Source organism: Natrix helvetica (assembly GCF_964273705.1).
Source record: "Natrix helvetica genome assembly, chromosome: Z".
NCBI lineage: Eukaryota > Metazoa > Chordata > Lepidosauria > Squamata > Natricidae > Natrix > Natrix helvetica.
The window spans coordinates 21,664,435-21,679,247 of record NC_138554.1 but is presented as its reverse complement, the minus strand read 5'-3'; the positions used below and the strand labels follow the sequence as shown (position 1 = coordinate 21,679,247).

At 42.8% G+C, this 14,813-nt stretch overlaps 1 protein-coding gene across 2 annotated transcripts; it reads left to right on the top strand.

Annotated features, from left to right (window-relative positions):
* Nucleotides 1-128: 128 nt before the first annotated feature.
* Nucleotides 129-14,793, top strand: TBX6 (T-box transcription factor 6). Of its 2 annotated transcripts, none has more exons than XM_081933652.1 (8): nt 129-298; nt 2,175-2,403; nt 5,551-5,818; nt 6,438-6,581; nt 9,033-9,103; nt 9,428-9,495; nt 11,047-11,239; nt 13,999-14,793. In XM_081933652.1, exons 1-8 carry the CDS (start codon nt 268-270, stop codon nt 14,246-14,248), a joined length of 1,254 nt encoding a protein of 417 aa, XP_081789778.1. In that variant the 5' UTR covers nt 129-267; the 3' UTR covers nt 14,249-14,793. The 2 variants fall into 2 exon arrangements, with proteins under 2 accessions (XP_081789778.1, XP_081789777.1); XM_081933651.1 differs by lacking the exon at nt 129-298 and adding an exon at nt 536-1,096.
* Nucleotides 14,794-14,813: the final 20 nt, after the last annotated feature.

Here is a 14,813-nt window from a genome sequence, read left to right as displayed (position 1 = left end):
TCAAGAATCTGAAGTAAGGTTCTGTCACCATAGCTAGGGCTGAGAAGATCTCACTTGCATCTGGCAAGCCTTTTGCAGCTGTCCTGCCCAGCTGTGAAAACATCTGGATGATAAATGACTCTGGCAACTCCCCCTCCCTTCACTCACTTGTAAACCGAAGATCCCATAGGTCAGGATCAATCAGGAAACTTTGGAGTCAAGGTGTTAATTAGGCAATTAGGAGGATTCAAGGAGTGGGCGCAGAAAGCGATTCAGCCGCCACTCTTAATGAAGTCTGAAATGGAGTTGGGAAGTGGACGTAAGTGGGAGAAGATTTGGCTGGGCAGCTCTAGCTCTGGATGAGGAGCAGGGAGAGACTGGGGAGGGCAGCTGAGCCTAGAAAAGGAGGGCAGAAGGCTTGAATAGCAGGGGAGGCAGAAGGAGAAAACAGGCCTTGGAAAGTAGAACGGTCCTGACAGAAATAGCTGGAAGGTGTGTAAAGATGGGACATCCTATGGCTGAGCCTAGATGTCTGCTACTTCTTTCCTGCAGCTCCCCTGCTACCAGCCCCCAAACCCCTCCCCTCTTGAGGTGTGAATGTGCCATTTGGGGTCTCACTTCAAAGAGCCTTGGCGGAATCATAAATACAAGCCCCCAGCCAGGGGCGCTTCAGGGAAAAAGAGGATTTGGAGGTGGACACATCCCAGACTTTGCTTCAAGAGACCAAGCCAAGGAGACCTGGCTCCCAGCTCCTCAAACGGCTCCTACCTTTCTGCCTCTAAGCCCTCCCTCCCATCCTTCCTTCTCTCCCCAAATCACGTCCGGCTTTGCTCCCCAAACCAAACTTCCAGCCTCTAGGCCTTCTCCTCTACTCCCCACACCCACCCTCAAGGCAGGAGCCCTGGCTTCCAGCCTCACCTGTTCCCATCCACAAGGCCCCCACTCCCTTCCCAGAGAAGCCAGTCCCGGCCTCCAGGTTTCTGTCGGTCCCTCATGTACCACCCATCAGAGATATTCCCCCAGTATGGGAGCTCCTATGCTCTGCGACCACCACCCCCTCCTGGAGCTGCTTATCCCCAGAGTCAGGCACCCCAATATGAAGCCTTCAGATACTCAGGTGAGAAATTGGGAGAGGACGGTGGCAAAGTGGTGGGGGAAGGAAAAATTGGGTCATGGTAAAGCCATAAATGAAAGGGAGCCAAAAATGCTGGTGGGGATTGTGGGCTCAAAAACATCTTCATTTAACCATTAGGCTCCATGGTGGCTTGCTCCAGAGCCAGGCACCATTATTCAGCCTATTTACTTCACAGGGTTGTTGTGTGAAAGGGATAGAAGAAAAAGCATCTGTGTCTTCCTGGGAGTGGCTCTTGAGGCGGATATGGTGTGACTGTGACAGACATTTAAGGAAGCAGAAGGGAATTAAGCGTCTCTGAAGTAGATTCAGAGAAGCTTAAGAAGCAGAAACCTGACATGGAGAAACTTTCTTCTTGTATAAAAAATAAATTGAAATAAGGAATGTTTGGGGGGCTCTTTGAGAGAGACTGTGATGGTCAGGATGATTAAGCTAAAAGGATTAGCAAGCTGATTCCAGGATGCAAATATATTAGAGTAGAATACTGGAATCAAAAAACGTTTATGTTGTAAAGCTGCCAGGAGTCGTTAGATATGAGATGAGTGGCAAATAAATTTCATAAATAAATAAAACCAATCCAGAATGGGTGAGCCAGAACCAGATAATGGGGATTAGGAAGTTAGGCCATTATATCTGTGGGAAAAGTGGGACTTACATTAAAAGAAAAACTAAGGGAAGTCCACTAGGTACCCAAGAGGATGAGAATGGTCCTCGGATGAAAGGGAAGCAGCTTGTGATTTAGACAGGCCAGTGAGAGGTCAGGGCTGGGGAGATCAGAAAGGGAGCCGAGAGAGATGGAGAATTCCCATAAATTGTTGGCTCCTACCCACCCACCCCCATCAGCTGGATATTTAGCACCCAAGACCAACTGGTCAGGGAAGAGGTGGAAGTGGGGGGGAGAAGAAAACGGGCGGAAACCAGCAGGAGAGTGACAAATTCCTTGATGATGCCCCTCAGTAATGCCTGCAACCCCCTCCTTCCCCTTAGTCCACATGGCTCAGCAGCCGATGCCCCTTAATTCTCTTAAACCTCCACTCAGGTCTCTTTTCTCCTTTGTCACCAGAGCTTGAAGCTGCTCCCAAATTGGAAGGTTTCTTCCCAGGTTTGGACCCCCCTGGGCGCCTCCTGCCCCCAACCCCTGGCCTACCATATGGGTCATCTCAGACACTCCCAACAGGCCCCCCAACAACTGCACAGCTACCCCCTGGAGTACGGATGAGCCTGGAGAACAGCGAGCTCTGGAAGCGATTCAATGGCATTGGCACCGAGATGATCATCACCAAAGCAGGCAGGTGAGATACTGGTCCATCATCTCCTCCCCTCTCTCTCTCTTTCCTTGCACTGGCAGGGATAGTCTTGGACCATGTAAATCAGAGCTTCTTCTGTCCTAAAATTAAAACATCTCCCCAATAGACTTGAAACTGTAATCTTTAGAGTAGAGTAGAGTAGAGTAGAGTAGAGTAGAGTAGAGTAGAGTAGAATAGAATAGAATAGAATAGAATAGAATAGAATAGAATAGAATAACAGAATTGGAAGGGACCTTGGAGATTTTCTAGTACAACCCCCTGCTTAGGCAGGAAACCCTAAGTCATTTCGGACAAATGGTTACCCAACATCTTCTTAAAAACTTCCAGTGTTGGAGCATTCACAACTTCTGGAGTTATCTTATCCTTCCCCACTCTGAAGTAAGCCCTATGAAATCCAGTGGGTCTTGCTTTTGTGTAAATTTATAGAGTATTATGACTGCAACCTAAACCACTTTTAACATGCTAGCTTTGCACAATCCCCCCCCCCCCACTTCTCACTAGAGTTCAGCAGAGAGGAGACCCATCATGCAAAAAGAGTAGGACAATGGGGGGGAAAGCTTTGTTTATATAATTAACAAGTTTAGGGATCTATGGCCATCACACATATTGATGAATGATAGTTTCAATAGTTTGCAAATGCAATTTGACAAATTCACTCAGGATAAGCAGTCTGAAACTATTTGATCTGTTGCTGAACAGAGGCTAATCTTAAGAGGTTTGAATGGTCACTTCTAATTCTCCATTTCTAATGTTTTAAATGAAGCCTCCATATTCAAAGGCAGTATGCCTGCATTTTGCTCATCTTGTAAGTTCTATTGGCTACTGATAGACAATAATTTAGTTGATTAGACTGTTAATTTAATCTAGGAAGGTTCTTAAGATCTTTCTCCCTCCCCCCCCCCCCCCGTTTATTTTTTCCTGAGTTACTGTAATAAAAGCAAGGTTTTGAGAAACAGATGTTTCTGGTCCATGAATTGAACACTGTGAAAATCCCCTTTTATCTTTAATTTTGAGTGTAAAAAATGTTTTCTAATCTTGGGTTTCTGGCTGTTAGACCATTTTAAGTCACTGTAACCTGGAATTAAAAAGAAACTTCCTCACAGTGAGGACAATTAACCAGTGGAACCGCTTGCCTTCAGATGTTGCAGGGGCTTCATCACTGAGGGCTTTTAAGAAGACTGGACAGCCACCTATCTGAAATGGTATAGAGAAGGGGTGTCAAGCTTGATTTCATTGGGGGCCGCATTATGGAGGGCCCTGTCTTCCTGAGGTGTTTGACTTTGCGGGGGGCAGGGGGGCATGGCCAGGGTGAGCACGGCCAGCTCAACATCACTCATGTCTGGGGGGGGGCTTGTGGGTGGCTCGAGCGCTCTGCAGTGAAAACAGGCTCTCAAGCTCCCTTTCTGGCTGCGATGGCTTCCTGCAACCCTCTGCGAGTGAAAGCGGAGCCCTCCTGAGCTCCATTTTTGTTGGCAGAGGGACTGTGGGCCGGTCCTTTGCTGTTTCTAGGCAGCACCGCAGGCCAGTTCAAATTACCCCATGGGCCAGATCCGCCCCTGGGCCTTGAGTTTGGTACACCTGGTATAGGGTCTCCTGCTTGAGCAGGGGATTGTACTATATGGTCTCCAAGGTTCCTTCCAGTTCTATTCTGATTGATTGATCAGAGATGAACTGATCTGGAGACAAACAACATTGGGAATTTATAGTAATTGTATTAAATCTACGTAAATAGGTGAAGTAAGAAAAGAACCAGAAAGCCCACATCCCAGGAAAACTGGAAAAGTGCAGTTACTGCCCTAGGAATTGAGTGAGAGAGTTTTGTATGTTTTCAGCTTTCCAAGAAATAATCAAAAGCCATTTGCTCTGCTTAACATTCTTCCACTACTTGGAAGCTTGGGGAGGGGGGATAAAAATATAATTGCTATATACAGTATGTATACTTTTTTTTTAAAAAAAAAGGAGGATATATGTTAAAATTATTAATGTGAAAGATGTTTATTGAAATGAAATTACTACCGTAACATCATCAACATTAAATGGAGTCTGCTCAGATGCTGAAATATACCATGCAAATGAGATGAAGACAGTGGAAGAGAGAAGAGACAAGAGGAGGAAGAGAGGGGTTAGGAGACAGGGCAGGGGGGGAGAAGAGGAGGAGAGAAAGATGGAGTGGAAAGAGGCGAGAGGAGAAGGAGAGAAGAAGGGAAAGTAGAGAAGAGGATGAAAGAGGAAAGAAAGGAGGTGAGGAGAGAGGGAGAAGAGGCAAGAAAGCAATGGGTAGGGTATAAATATGGTGTATGGAGAGCAGAAGAGCAAATGATAGTCCTTGAGGGTTGATGGTAAGACAAATTGACATAATATTGAATAATACAAAAGTGTTGGTTATGTAATAGTATACATGTGGTTACTTGTATGAAAATAAAATAATAATAAAAAGCTTTAAAACATTCTTTCACTACAGGCAGTCCATTACAACCATTCATTTAGAAACTGTTCAAAGTTACACTGGCACTGAAAAAAATGTTACTTACAATTGGTCCTTGCCCTAACAACAGTCGCAGCATCCCCATGGTCACATGATCAAAATTAGGGCACTTGGCAACCACTGTGTATGTACAACCACTGCAGCATCTCAGTGTCATGCCATTTCCAACCTTCACAGATGGCTTCCCACAAGCAATATCAGGGCGGGGGGCAGGGGGGGGAGGAACCAGACTTGCTTAAAGATTATGTGATTCACTTAACAACTGTTAACACCTTGGCAAAAAAAGCTCATAAAATTGGGCGCAACTTACTAACAACTGCTTTGCTTAGCAACATATATTATATGATCATAGTTTGGTTTTAAGTCGAGGACTACAGATACATCAGCGTTAATATTTCAAAGGCTATATGAGGAACTGCTTGTCTTAATAAATTGAGTCAAATAATATGATTTGGACCCTGTCCACTCATCCTGTGCTATTAGAACTTTCTAGAATTTTCTAGAACTCAGCTATAGCATGATGGGTGTATGACTAGAACTAGTTATCACCAGCCTTGAGGTGAGACGAATCATGTTTTCTTCTTCTGTGTGACAGCCCAATTCCTCACAACTTGAATTTTCTAATCCATATTTTAATCACCTTCCAGGCGGATGTTTCCACAGCTAAAAATTTCAGTCACAGGTCTGGATCCTGAAGCTAAGTACCTACTGCTGGTGGATGTGGTGTCTGTAGGAGGCTCCCGCTACAAGTGGCATGGCAAAAAGTGGGAAGCTAGTGGCAAGGCAGAATTACCACCTCCAGACCGGGTTTACATCCATCCTGACTCACCTGCATCAGGTGCCCACTGGATGCGCCAACCTGTATCTTTCCATCGGCTCAAGCTCACCAACAATACCCTGGATCCTCATGGACATGTATGATTGGGAACTGGGACTGGAGAAAAGACAGATGGGGAAGAGGGGATATACATCCAGGAGACAATAATTGATAGAGTACACTCATATCCCAAATAAAATAATTTAGAGAGGGCACACATGTGGGTGGATCTTTTAGACTATTAACTATGAGAGTTATAGAAAAAAAATAGTCAAGCTCCAGGATTTTGTGAATCTAATGCCAAAAATGAAGCAAAATCTTTCCCAGAGGAATACTACATTCTGAAATTCAAAGAAAATAAATTCTACAGCAACCACACACTATTTAAACTTAGATTCTATTGATAATGTGTTGGGTTATTGTTCATGGTGTCAGGCAAGAAACAACTTTGCTCACCGAGATCCCTCTACAAAAATGACTTGGGCTTATTTTTTTGCAGGTTGACATGCCTAGATTCTTAATCTTCCTTTTAAATACAAAATGAACTCATATTTAAGGATAATGAATCATGCAATTAGGATCACATTTTGTGCTTTGCCCAGAATGACAGCATGCATTGACAGTTCAGTTTTGCGGAGAACTAAAAGGGAATGGAAAATGGAGGAACATAAGATGGTCAGGTAAAATAATACCCACTGTTGGTTCTTCTGTTCTTAGTTGATTGTTCATTCCATGCATCGTTATCAGCCCAGAGTACATGTGGTGGGAGCTGGAGGGCGCCGTGGAGCAGGGAGTGGCTGTGCTTCCTTCACCTTTCCTGAGACACAGTTTCTGACTGTCACAGCCTACCAGAACCCACAGGTGAGAGAAAAAGAGCAGGATTTTTTTAAAATGGGTTTTTTCAAAATACTTACTCTCATCTGTAGAGTCCAGAGTGCTTGTCCATCACTGTCACCTTCTTTTGACAGATAGATACCAGTGATAGAAATTTGCAGATGATATAACTGTGGGGGGACTAATCTCCAGGGGGATGAGTCTGTCTATCAAAATGAGGTGGACCGGTTGCTTTCGTGGTGTGGAGACAATAATCTGGTCCTTAACACCAATAAGACCAAGGAGCTTATAGTGGACTATAGAAGGAATAGATCAGACATCCAGCCCTTGCTTTTCAATGGAGACCGAGTGAAGCAAGTGGCAAGTTTCTGGGTGTTATCATAAAAGAGGACCTGACCTGGGGCACTCACATTGCAGCACTGGTCAAAAGGGCCCAGCAGAGATTATACTACCTGAGACTCCTCAGGAAACAACAACTGAATGAAAAACTGCTGTTGACCTTCTACCGCTGCATCATAGAGAGTATTTTAACTTACCGCACCTGTGTATGGTTTGCCAATTGCACAGTGGCAGTTAGGACAGCGCTCCAGAGGGTCAACATCATTGCCCAGAGGATCATTGGTTGCCCTCTCCCCTCTTTGGAAGAGCTTTATAGCTCCTGCTGCCTTAAGAAAGTTCAAAACATTCTCAAAGATCCATCTCATCCTGGGCACTTTTTTTAAACTATTACCATCTGGCAGACGGTACAGGATAATAAAAACAAGGACAAACAGGCTGAAAAACAGCTTCTATCCCAGGGCAATATCCATTTTGAATTCTACGGTATAATGCAATATCGGGTTTTCAATTTAGAATGTAAAATTGTATATAGAATGTAAAATTGTAATTTACACTGAAGACGGCATTTAATTTCATTGCACCATGTGCAATGACAATAAAGTAAAGTAAAGTAAACTAGATAGTAAACTAGGATGGGTGGATGGATGGATGGATGGTACGAAGGTAATTAGCTGGCTGAGTGGGTGGGTGGGTAGATAGATAGATTGATTGATTTGTTAGTCTAAGATAGCTAAAAAAAGCCTTACCCTCTTTAATAAAATGTACCTTCTTCCTCTTATTTTCCCCATAACAACAGCCCTGTGAGGTGGGTTGGGCTGAAAGAGAGTAACTGGCCCAAAGTCACCCAACCAGCTTTCAAGCCTAATGCAGGACTAGAACTCATTGTCTCCTGGTGATTGACCCAAAGTCATCCAACCAGCTTTGAAGTCTAATGCAGGACTAGAACTCACAGTCTCCTGGTTTCTAGGTCAGCATCTTAAGCACTACATCAAACTGGCTCTAGACCTCTGTCTAGGAAATCTTCCCCAGGCCACTAATTGGTACCTAAATCTACTGTGGGCAAAAGCCATTGACAACACTACCGTATTTAGAATAACAGAGTTGGAAGGGACCTTGAAGGTCTTCTAGCCCAACCCCCTGTTTAGGCAGGAAACCCTACACTGCTTCAGAAAAATGGATATCCAAAAACTTAAAAACGTCCAATGTTGGAGCATTCACAACTTCTGGAGGCAAGTTGTTCCATGTCAGGAAATTTCTTCTTTGTGTTAAGTTGCTTCTCTCCTTGATTAGTTTCCACCCATTGCTTCTTGTCCTACCCTTAGATGCTTTGGAGAATAGTTTGACTCCCTCTCTTTGTGGCAACCCCTGAGATATCGTAACACTGCTATCATGTCACCTCTAGTCCTTCTTTTCATTAAACTAGACATACCCAGTTCCTGCAACCGTTCTTCATATGTTTTAGTCTCCAGTCCCCTAATCATCTTTGTTGCTCTTCTCTGCACTCTTTCTAGAGTCTCCACATCTTTTCTACATTGTAGTGACCAGAACTGAATGTAGTATTCCAAGTGTGGCCTTACCAAGGCATTATAAAGTGGTATTAACACTTCACGTGATCTTGATTCTATCCCTCTGTTTATGCAGCCTAGAACTGTGTTGGCTTTTTTGGCAGCTGCTGCACACTGCTGGCTCATATTCAAATGGTTGTCCACTAGGACTCCAAGATCCCTCTCACGGTTACTACTATTGAGCAAGGTACCACATATACTGTATATTGTACTTTGTACAGGCTGCTATTCTAAACATACATTATTCTCTCTTGTCCCTCTTGTTTTCAGCTTAGCTAGGATACCTCCCAAATCACATTGTTATCACCTTCTCTTTCATTATGCTATATCTGGCCTTCAGGAACATATGCATGTATAAATTTTGCACACAGGAACAAAACCTAAATCCTACCACTGCAACAAGACTGGAAGTAACTTCAATATAATTTTACGCTTGTTTCAGAAATAACCCAGAACAGGATGGAAAAAAATAAAGCAGAATGTATTTATTATTATAAATATGTAGGATGGCTTCTATTCCTTTACCTCTAAAGTATACGTTTGTTATTTCTTTCACTCCTCACCATCCAATCAGATCACTCAGATGAAGATAGAAAGCAATCCTTTTGCAAAGGGCTTCCGAGAAAATGGCATGAACAGCAAAAGGTGAGCAGGAAGAAATCAAAACCACAACATTGGTATGGGTCTCCTGATGCTTCCCACTGCAAAAGATGTCCTTATTGGTGGCTGAGGCTGAAGGACATTGTAGTCCTTCTGCGGATGGCTGTATAGCTTGTGGCCTCCAGATTATCTGGCATCAGAGATTTCATTCCAACAAGCTGAATTGTCAGAATCCAAATGCTAAGACTCTAGAAAGCAGGTGGGGTGGATTTTGCTAGACCAACAGTCTACAACTGCAAAAACCTGAAAGGTGTTTGAGCCCTGACTGCTGTTTTATCAGATCTTATTATGGTTCATTACAAAATACAGGGAGCGTGAGGCCCGAATCAAAAGGAAGATGAAGATTAATGAATGTGAAGCAAACGAGGGCGAAAGCGGTGAGAACAACATGGGTATCTTATTCTGTCTCTCACTTCGTAAATACCACTTCTAACTTCAGCTTCTACCTCTTCCGTGGAGGCGTGTTTGCTGACTGTGGCCCGAAAAGTCAAAACGGCAGTTATGATGATGCAATGACAGCCCCACCTGTTTTTAGGTGCATTACATGTAATTCTTATGTGATTCTTTATTCAGGACTAGCCAAGGATGGCCTGCTAAAATTCTGTGATTAATCAACATTAAATGAGATAATCCCAGTGGCAACTCACTATGCCAAACGGATGAGTTTTATCCCTTTGGGCTTATATGCAATGTTGCAGCACATGTAGAAAATGAGTGAAGCTCGCTTTGTGATGCCTGATGTTTTCATCATCCTGACCTCCTTCACCTGCAGATGCTCCTGTATCGCTTTATAACCATGATTCTAGATCAGAGGTGGAGAACTATATCCCTTTTAAGACTTGTGAACTTCAACTCTCAGAATTCCTGACATGGCTGGAAATTATAAAAGCACCATAGTTCCCCAACCCTCTTCTAGATAGTTGACCAAATGCCCACATCAGTGGTGGGATTCAAATGTCTTTTCTACCAGTTCTGTGAGCGTGGCTTGGTGGGCAGTGGCAAGGAAAGGATACTGTAAAATATCCATTCCCTCCCCACTCCAGGGAAAGGTTACTGGGGAAGGTTACTGCAAAAACCCCATTCCCTCCCAATCAGCTGGGACTCGGGAGGCAGAGAATAGATGGAGGCGGGGACAGTCAGAGGTGGTATTTACTGGTTCTCCGAACTACTCAAAATTTCTGCTACCGGTTCACCAGAAGTAGTCAACTGCTGAATACCATCTCTGGCCCACATCTCCATCTTTTTCCTAGGTACCCATCATTTATCCTATGCACACATTCAATAATAATCCCTTCTTGCCAAGGGTGGGTTCCGGCTGCTGCCACTGCCAGTTTGCTCAAGGCCGCACCATGCGCGCATGCTCAATAATGAAAAAAACGCCTATGGCACCACCAATAGAATTGGTCCGGGACGTGGCAGGCCAAGTTACTACCGACTCGGCCGAACCGGGCCAAACCAGTAGGAACCCACCTCTGCTTCTTGTTTGCTTTTCTAATACCCCTCCTTACTCTCATAATTCTTCCCAAAGCCCCTTTTTCCATTTTCTTCTCCTTCATCTGCAAGTATTCCCTCCTTTTTCCTTGAAAGTAGTCTTATTAATTCAAAGTGAAATAAACTTCCTAGAAGAACCTCGATTATATGTACTAGTTTAGTTTGTTTGTTTACAAGGCTTATAGCCTGCTCAAATCAGAAACAACTCCAACAATCAGTTAATTATGGAATCTCCTCACTTGTTTTCCAATAGGCTGGACAAATTGTTAGATTTTTTTTCTTAATTAAGTGTACAATCATTTCACCTCCTTGTGTCACCTCTTTCATAAAGAGCTCAACGTCTCTGCCAAATATGTTCCCAGAATGTAGTTGTTTAATTCCTACTGATAATTTTGTCTTCTCTTCCGGTCTTCTCTGTCTTCTCTTTTTCCCCATAGAGAGCAAGAAAGGCCCTTGTGACTCCACCCTGACAGAAGAGGGGCCTCTGGAACAACAGCCGCCCCCTGCACTTCCACAGCCTTCCTGTTCCTTCTACCCACCTGCAGCAATTAATCTGAATGGGGCTGAGGCTTATCTTCAACATCCAGCTGCTTTTCATGGTTTAAGAGGGCCAGCATCACCTTATGGCAGGTAACAGAATTTTATTTATTTGTTTGTTGTTTGTTTGTTTATTATGTGTTTGTTTGGTTTTAAAGCTGCCCAACTCCAGAAAAATGCAACGTTGTCTTGCAATATTTAAAACAGAGGTGGTATTCAGCAGGCTCTGACCAGTTCTGGAGAACTGATAGCAGAAATTTTGACCAGTTTGGAGAACCAGTAAATACCGCCTCTGACTGGCCCCGCCCCCATCTATTCTCTGCCTTCTGAATCCCAGCTGATCGGGAGGAAGTTGGGATTTTGCAGTATTCTTCCCCTGGAGTGGGGTGGGAAAGGAGATTTTACATTATCTGTTCCCTGCCACATCCACCAAGCCACACCCACAGAACCGGTAGCAAAAACTTTTGAATCCCACCACTGTATTCTTCCCCTGGAGAGGGGTGGGAATTGAGATTTTACAGTATCCTTCCCCTGCCACGCCCACCAAGCCACACCACTCCCACAGAACCGGTAGTAAAAATTTCTGAATCCCACCACTGATTTAAAACAATACATATCTAAAGTATGGCTGTCAGGGGAATTCTTGGAGTTGAAGTCCACATGTCTGAAAGCTGCCCAGGTTGGACACATATAGGCCTGAACAACACCTCCAGAATATGTAGGGTCATCACTTGCACAGCCTGGGATTGAGATGTACAAGTCATCAATAGCGATGATACTGTATTTGAATCGATCAATGATCTCCCCCCCCCCCGTGGTTTCATATCAAAGTGAGCTAATTGCTTATATCCTGTATCAGCCAGTGATCCAAATCTAATGACCGACACTCTTCTGTCTTTAGGAAACCAGTTGTGACCCTTGTAGATTTATTTTATTTATATCTGGCCTTTATTATTTTTACAAACAACCCAAGGCAGCAAACATATCTAACACTCCTTCTTCCTCCTACTTTCCCCACTACAACAATCCTGTGAGGTGAGTTGGGCTGAGATAGAATGACCCAAATCCACCCAGCTAGCTTTCATGACTAAAATGGAATTAGAACTTAAAGAGTCCCCAGTTTTTAGCCTGGTGCCTTCACCACTAGATCACTTAGCTAGCCTCAGATATTTAGATTATTTTTTAGTTGCTATCTAATAAAGAACTGTCCTGGGAATTTTAAAAAAAATTCTTAACATTTCCCCCCAAACACAGTCTGCTTTTTTCAGATCAATCAAGTATTGATCCAATGGTTGTCATAGGAATTGACTAATTATCTTGTCACCTGAACCATGACATTGTGGGCCTAGACTAGACCAACTGTCACCCAACTGTCACCTAACTGGCTTTTGCGCCTGAAGCAGGGTTATAACGGACGGTCTCCGTGTTTCTAGCCTGGTGCCTTATCGCTAGACCAAACTGGCTCTTTAAAATATCTTTGCGTCCTAAAATATCCTCATTATATGTAAGAAGAATATACTGTTCTAGTCATTTTTACACTCTATCCACTTTTGAGAACAAATGGCATTTGGAAAAGAGGGCTTTACTTTTTGTCCAACTCAAGACTGCATGGTTTTCCAGCATGAAAATTTAAATCAAGTGTGAAAAATTATCCACCACAAACAACCTCCTCCTCCTCCAAATAAAATACTATAGGATACCATTCTGTTTGTGCACGTTCACAAGTATTTATCACCCTTAAGACTTAGAGGAATCTAGTGATATATCCCCAAGAAAGGATATATAACTGATGCCTATCAAATGTTTTAGACAGAGCTATATATTACAGAGTTGAAACTACATTAACTTTTATTATGCAAGAGTGATCATTATCCAAATCCTGCACTGAAAATTGACAGACTTTGTTTTGTAAGTAAAACAATATTTTAGTGTGACAAGAGAGATGGAAGTCTTCTACAAATGTTTCAGTAGATTGTTTGCTTCACGGATCATATGATCAAAATGGGCCAAGCCAGCATCTTTATTAGCAGCTGTTCCAATTATGTACAAGATTTTCCTCAGGCTTATCTTTTAATGTCAGCTGTGTTGCCAGAGGCAACAACCTATTGGTTAATATCATCCTGCATTCCATCCTAGTTTTCAGGCCAATGCGAAAATATTTTATAATAATAATATTTTGCAGATTTGCAATTATCCTTTCAACTCAATCCTGTAAGAAATTCAAAATCCAAGGTGTTAACTTTTACACCAGGAATATCCAACTTTGGCAACGATTTGTGGACTTCTCAACTCTCAGAAGTCTGGCTGGGGAATTGTGGGAGTTGAAATCCACAAGTCTTAAAGTTGCCAAGTTGGACACGCTTGATTTACCTAGATAGGTAAATAGGATATTACAAGAAAAAAAAGGAATGTCTTCAGTAGAATGTCTATGGAGATTATCAGTCATCCCGGTCATGTTTGTCCTAAAGGTGCTTTTTTCAAGAGGCAACTGGATTTTCTGCTTTTTCTTTGAAGAAGTTTCGCTTCTCATTTGAGAAGCTTCTTCAGCTCTGGCTGGATGGTGGAGAAGGATTTATACTCTTTGCAGACAGCTGGACATTTGCATTCTTTCCTTTTTAAAGAAAAATCAGAAAGTGCAGTTGCCTCTTCAAAAAGCACCTTTGGGATTTTAAGTTGAATGAGAAAGGACTAAGGAAGTTTAGAAATACTTTATGTAGGGAAATCAGAGTGAAAATCCTAGGAGCTATATATAAGAAAGCACAATTGTGTGAACCCCAAAATGGGAAGCTAGGCAAGATCAACCAACGACCTAGAAGTTCTTAGGCACTGACTTATGCTATGCTTTTCCACAGCCCAAGCCAAGAAATAGCAGCTCCTCCATCTTCTCCTCCTACCAAGCCTCCTCCTGAGCAAACAGATTTCAGAGCAATGCTCCCAGCGAGCTGGGCCAGCCTGGATATGGTTCCTTTCCTTGCAAGTTCAGATCCACCAGAAGCTTCCTCATTCTCTCCTTTCAAGTTCAGTTTTGCACCCTACCCGCCTCCACCTCGTGTCTATGGACCTCCCTCTGGCTACCCTGGCTCACAGCCATCAATGCTTTAACCCCTGCACAATGTGGAAACCTGTATTTGATTTGCTTCTGCTTGCAAAATTTCATGATGTTTTCCTCTTCCATTTAAGGAAATAGAGTTTGGTTATATCCGTATAGTTTATAATTAAATCCCCAAAAGCTGAAACTGACTGTATATTTTCCCCCAGTTAATATAAGGAAGCTGAGATGCTCCCATTCAAACTTTCTTTTTCAATTATTTCCCAAGTAGAAAATTTATATTCAATATCCTAAGTGGTAACTATGCTTCAGCTATTTCTTTTAAAATATCTTACAAAGACAGACTAACATACATGTTTTACACGTCTGCACATTCATCTTGTACATTAAACTAGCAACTTGCTTATGTTTTTTTAAAATGTATTTTTATCGGATGTTAAAAACCAGATCCCATAGCTGGCAGAGCCCATTCGGTTTGATGAGAGGATGCAAATTTTTATTTTCATCTGCAACCACAGTAATGTATTAAAATTATCTTCTTTTCTCTGCCACTACCAAATTAATTAGGAAATTAACTATCATAAGACAAGACATATTTGGCAAATATTTTTGTAGCAC

Coding starts and splice junctions, on each gene's coding strand:
- TBX6 (XM_081933651.1), top strand. CDS start 973: ATGTACCACCCATCAGAGATATTCCCCCAGTATGGGAGCTCCTATGCT. Junction 6,582..9,032: donor CAGCCTACCAGAACCCACAG/GTGAGAGAAAAA, acceptor CCATCCAATCAG/ATCACTCAGATGAAGATAGA. Junction 11,240..13,998: donor CCAGCATCACCTTATGGCAG/GTAACAGAATTT, acceptor GCTTTTCCACAG/CCCAAGCCAAGAAATAGCAG.